Here is a 5,281-nt window from a genome sequence, read left to right on the forward strand (position 1 = left end):
TGCATATAATCATAAGACTTGCACGGGTCACTAGGTGAGGCTGACGTCCAGAACAGGTAGGTCGAATTCAACCAAATTATTCTTAATTGTGAGTACATCAACCTCTTATTTTAAACCTAAACTAATTTACAAGAGAAGATAAGGTACAGAATGTAGCAATGAATGTGAAAATGATACCTAAGGTCAAAAAAAATACTTCCTTTGTTCCGTTTACCCGGCCCCACCTAGTTTTTCACAGCCGATCCTGAATTTTCTGTTTCGTATCCGAGAAAACAACAACAAAATCAAAACTGACATCACCTTATAAAAAGACAGTATAAAACTTTTTCAAAACGCAGCAAAAAATACTTTGAGAACAAAACATTTTGAGAACAAAATATTTGCGGTGTCTCGAGGAGCTTAGTCCTTACGATGCACACCCTTTGTGAGCATATGCTAATGCACTATGGAAAGCCGTATAAGCCAAAAGTAACATGACTCTTTTTCGGACCGTAGTTTTTGTACATATCGATGTCACAGATTAGTATGTAATTTGCATTATATCGAAGGAGTCTATACTTTTATGCTCGGGAGCTATGTAATCCATTACTTAATGCTATCCTACAATTCAATCATTCAGCAAAGTTTCAAAATTGCTTATAAAACGGTACTGTCGAAATAAAGTCTAAGAAGAAGTTGCGCATGCTAGGATATGTGATGGCAAGGCATTCCATAGACGGGGGGGTGGGGGTGGCATAGATTGAAATAGCTCGCTTACCATAGAGAGTACTCGGTCTGTTAATATGTTGGTTTAAATGAATGGCACCATTGGACTGAGAACGAAAGGTACGATCAGTGGCCCCTCTTGTGAGCAGTTAAATCAAATAAGATGGTGCAATTCAATCGGGAACTTTAAAAGTAATACTTAAAATTTTGAATTCAATTCGCTGCTGAAATGGGAGCCAATGTAAATTATGAAGAATTGGAGTTACATGGTCATATATTTTCTTTCTAGTGACAAGTTGGGCTGCTGAGTTTTGAATAACGTGTTTGATTTGTTCACTATGTTCCCATGGGACATGTGTATAAGGCGTAAACAATTGTGTGGTTCCGATTACATTCAATTTTAAAATAGGTGGGGTAGGTAGATTTTTATTTTATTTTATTATATTTTTTCCCCCAAATGGTCTATCATGTGTTGTGTATTTCTTCCTACCTATCAGATGTACAGCCATTACATATTAGAAGAATAGTTTTATATTATTTTTAAGTTGATGTCAGTTTCCGCACCCACTATTTCTTGCAAGACTTAACGATTTTCGCGATTTTATTATTATTTTTCTCGAATACGTAAAAAAAGTTTAGGGTCGGCGTGAAAAACTAGATTGGGTCGGGTAACCGGAACCAAACAACTTTTTTTTTACTTGGCCTAACCAACAACTGGAAGGTATCAAATGCGAGTAATGTACGCCGTTCCCGGGCCCGTCAGTATACACCGGTTTTTAAAGTCAATAATTATTGTAATTTCTAATACATCAATACGGTCTATATCTGATGGGTATATAATAATGAAAACATTATTTCTTTCAGGTATCATCACATTATTTCCTACACGTACCAGACCCTGTTGCAGTATATCAACAATACATAACCAAACTGTTGTATACGGTTGTTCAAGCAAGTCGTCAACCACTCCACCATGGCCTCTGAAGATCTGTCACCGTCAACGAGAGTGATTCTGTGGTTCCACCCAAGGTCGAGGTCAACTGCTCTTGAGATGGCAATTGCATCCGACGAAAATACCAAGGTCTTCCACGAAGAGTTTTACTATGCGTACTATCTGGGGGAGGAACGGCAGTGTCATGAGAAATTGGCAGCAAGACTGCAAGCACCAATACAGGGATATAGGTACAGTGATATCAAAGCAAAACTCGAAAAATCATTTCCTGGAAAGACAGCAGTGTTTGTAAAGGATGGGGCCAGTGCACTAGTAGGCAGAGATCATTACAAGTATATTCCAAGAGGTTAGGGACCGGACAGAATTTACGGCAGAGGGGGGGCCTGGGGAGAAATTGGGGGGGCCATGAAAAAAATGGGAGGCTTGAAGGGGGGGCCATGAAAATTCTCATGGTTTGAAAGGGGGGGGGGGCCACGAAATATTTTGTCATTGAAAAAAATGAATATGTTAGAAAAGTTAACATTGCATGAGATAGCACTTGATATCGCCTTTAATATTGAATGTCTACACTTTCATTTATGTATTAAAATGGAAGTGTGTACGTTTGTATGTACATATTTAGTGAAGCATAAAAACACTACTCAAGATTAATTTGATACACCCTGAATTACTCTTATATACTCAAAGTTGTTCACACACACACACACACACTTACACACACACATATGTATACATACATACATATGTACATACATTTTAGCACTGTGGAAACAGGTTCAGTGTGTAATTACCATCAAGGATACATATATATGTGGTAATATACTAGCATAGGACCTGTAATTTATGTGATTAAAAAGTGACCTTTTGGTGAAAAATGTCAATACAAAAACGTCTGGCCAGATTAATTTAGATAGGTGTGTTATTTCTTTCCTTGACACTATTCTTGAGTTTCACTCTCAGACTCACTAGAGTCTGAAGATGTGAGGCAAGACTTGTCTTTCTTTCTATCTAAAACCAGTGAAATTAAACTATTTCCCTCCTCAGCATCATCAAATGCATCTATCTGTACTAAATATTGTAAAGCATTTAGATGTCTGTGTGGTGTTAAGTGTTTTTTCATCTGTGACTTTGCACTAACTTTGGTAGTTGCCTTCTGGCTGTATTTTCCTACAACCTTATCCACAAGTTGCTCACTAAAAACAGTTAACAACAGTCTTTTTGCTTGACTAATTGTTCTTTTCTCTTTCCATCTTCTTACTTTTCAATTTATTTTCCTTCTTTCTCCTTGTCTTCCTGTGTCGTTCGCTAACAACAACTTCATTCTGTGGGAATCTTCTTGCAATGTCACTTATATGAGAAACATCATTTTGTTTGGCTTTCACTAAACCAAGCCAATGTTTCATGAAGTCACAAATGCCTGACACTATAGGTTTAAATATGTATGGTTTTGGAACTGAAAGCATATTGATTACATCTAAGTATTCCACAACATTCTGAATTTTTTTGCACTTTCATGAAGTCACAAATGTCTTACATTTACATATGTATTGGTAATGCATTTGGTGTAGGAAAGTGAAAGCTATATTTGTCAGACCTCAGTGTGCATAAAATCCTTAGTTTGCTAGCACTTCATGACATCACAAATGTCTGACATTAGATAGTTATTGTGTTATGAGTATAAATAGATATTTGAATACACTATGTAGGTGATGTGATGTCCTTAGATACTCCCCACAAATGTCCCCACTACAGTTTTTCACAAATCACGCATGTGAATGTGTGTTTACTCTGTGTCTGTGTTTCTGTGTATGTATCAGTGAATGACAGTTAAAACCACCACATCAAATGCCTTGGTATTAAGTGATGACTACTTGTATGGTGTCTAGTTGGGAAATAAACAAGATTATACCACATGTGTATGATTACATGTATGGTCAAAATGTTTTATTTTGTTTTGTTTTCTAAAAAACTTCCTCTACAACTACTAAGTTGTTTGGGCTGAAATAGTAACATAATAGTAGTACCAAAATAAATATTACAGTTGTGCTACAGTAACAGACTGTCGACAGTCGCTCGCGCCTTTTTTTCCTACGTTTTATCTAAACTCCGGTCCGGCGCAACACTAGTATAATCGCAAACTGATTTCGAGGGCCGAATTGCGAAGGCCCAAGCGAGTCGCTCGGGCCTTCGGCCCTCGATCACTGTGACTCGGGCCTTCGGCCCTCGATATCAGTTTGCGATTAGACTAGTGTTGCGCCGGATCGGAGTTTAGATAAAACGTAGGGGGAAAAAAGGCGCGAGCGACTGTCGACAGTCTACTACAGTAACAAAAAAATTTGTACTCTTTTTAGTTATTGTAGGGGACAGGATATTGTGCACTTTTTTCTTCTTTTTTTTTGGGGGGGGCATGAAATTTTTATACTTTTGAAAGGGGGGGGCTGTGAAATTTTGGTCACAGTGGATGGGGGGGCCAGGAAAAAAACCAAGTCAGAGATAATTTCTCCCCAGCCCCCCCCCCCCCTGCCGTAAATTCTGTCCGGTCCCTTATCTGAATACGTTTCTTGTCCGAAATCCACGTGCTGCTATCTTGTCAAGTTATAGAGCAATAAAGGCATTCGAATCTCACGCCGATGACGAAGGTTTGATCGAGTTTACCAAGGCCGAAGGGAGCCTGTTACCCATTTATCAACTTTACAAGTATGTGACGGAAGAATGCCAACAACAACCTATTGTAATAGATTCAGAAGATCTGGCCAATTCACCCAGGGAAACACTACAGAGATACTGCCTGGCAACTGGGATCACTTTCAAGGAATCATTCCTCAACTGGAAACCAGGGAATACTGGACATTTGCTTGAAAGTATGAAGGATAACCCTGAATATATGAAAGCATATCATGACACCGCTGTGCGTAGTTCAACTTTCCACCGTTCATCAGATGAAAATATCGACCTATCAGAATTACCAGAGGAGCTGCAAAAATGGAGTGAAACATTTATGCCGCTATACGAGGAAATTATTCGTCACAAATTATAAACATTTTTTTGTAAATTGGCATAATTAGTTGAAATATGGTTATATAATACCCAGTGAAAAATACAAAATATTTAGTCTTACTCTTTTTAATTAAGGACACCATACAGTATGTATTACTATAATACTTACTCGTTATCGTATTCAATATAAGAGGAATATTGATTAAAACACAGCTGCTTGTTATGTACCACTTTACAGCTTAGTGGTTAACAACTTAGTCTAAACATAAATCAATTTTGCATTTGAGAGTAGTCAAGATAGTATCCGTTATTCAAATCTCGAGATCTTTCTTCACCCGGTCTATCTTAATGAAAAAATTATAAACGAAAAATTGCTTATATATGCCAATGAATAAATCACCTCCCCAACTGTTAGAAATGATTTCAGAATGAGCATGACAAACGTACCAAATATGTACATTTATGTAACTGCCTCCAATAAACGCTAATTTACAATCGAGCTGAATTCTGTGATTGATTAACAATGACAATGTCTTAATGACTGTGTGGGTGGCTTGTTTTGGATTTTTGCAATTTCATCTCAGGACCTCATTGAGCTATCTAGACGCGAGAAGACACGCGAAAACA

General features: G+C 37.7%; 1 protein-coding gene across 1 annotated transcript; it reads left to right on the forward strand.

Annotated features, from left to right (window-relative positions):
* Positions 1-1,678: 1,678 nt before the first annotated feature.
* On the forward strand, positions 1,679-4,694 carry LOC144439971 (uncharacterized). The gene is made up of 2 exons (XM_078129201.1): positions 1,679-2,003; positions 4,396-4,694. Exons 1-2 carry the CDS (start codon positions 1,679-1,681, stop codon positions 4,692-4,694), a joined length of 624 nt encoding a protein of 207 aa, XP_077985327.1.
* Positions 4,695-5,281: the final 587 nt, after the last annotated feature.

The sequence above is a fragment of the Glandiceps talaboti genome, chromosome 9, assembly GCF_964340395.1.
Source record: "Glandiceps talaboti chromosome 9, keGlaTala1.1, whole genome shotgun sequence".
Taxonomy (NCBI): Eukaryota; Metazoa; Hemichordata; class Enteropneusta; family Spengelidae; genus Glandiceps; species Glandiceps talaboti.

What these genes read in the sequence shown, in the direction of transcription:
- LOC144439971 (XM_078129201.1), top strand. Translation starts at nt 1,679, where the DNA reads ATGGCCTCTGAAGATCTGTCACCGTCAACGAGAGTGATTCTGTGGTTC. An exon ending in TTACAAGTATATTCCAAGAG is followed by an intron (nt 2,004 to 4,395) that starts GTTAGGGACCGG and finishes CTATTGTAATAG; the next exon opens with ATTCAGAAGATCTGGCCAAT.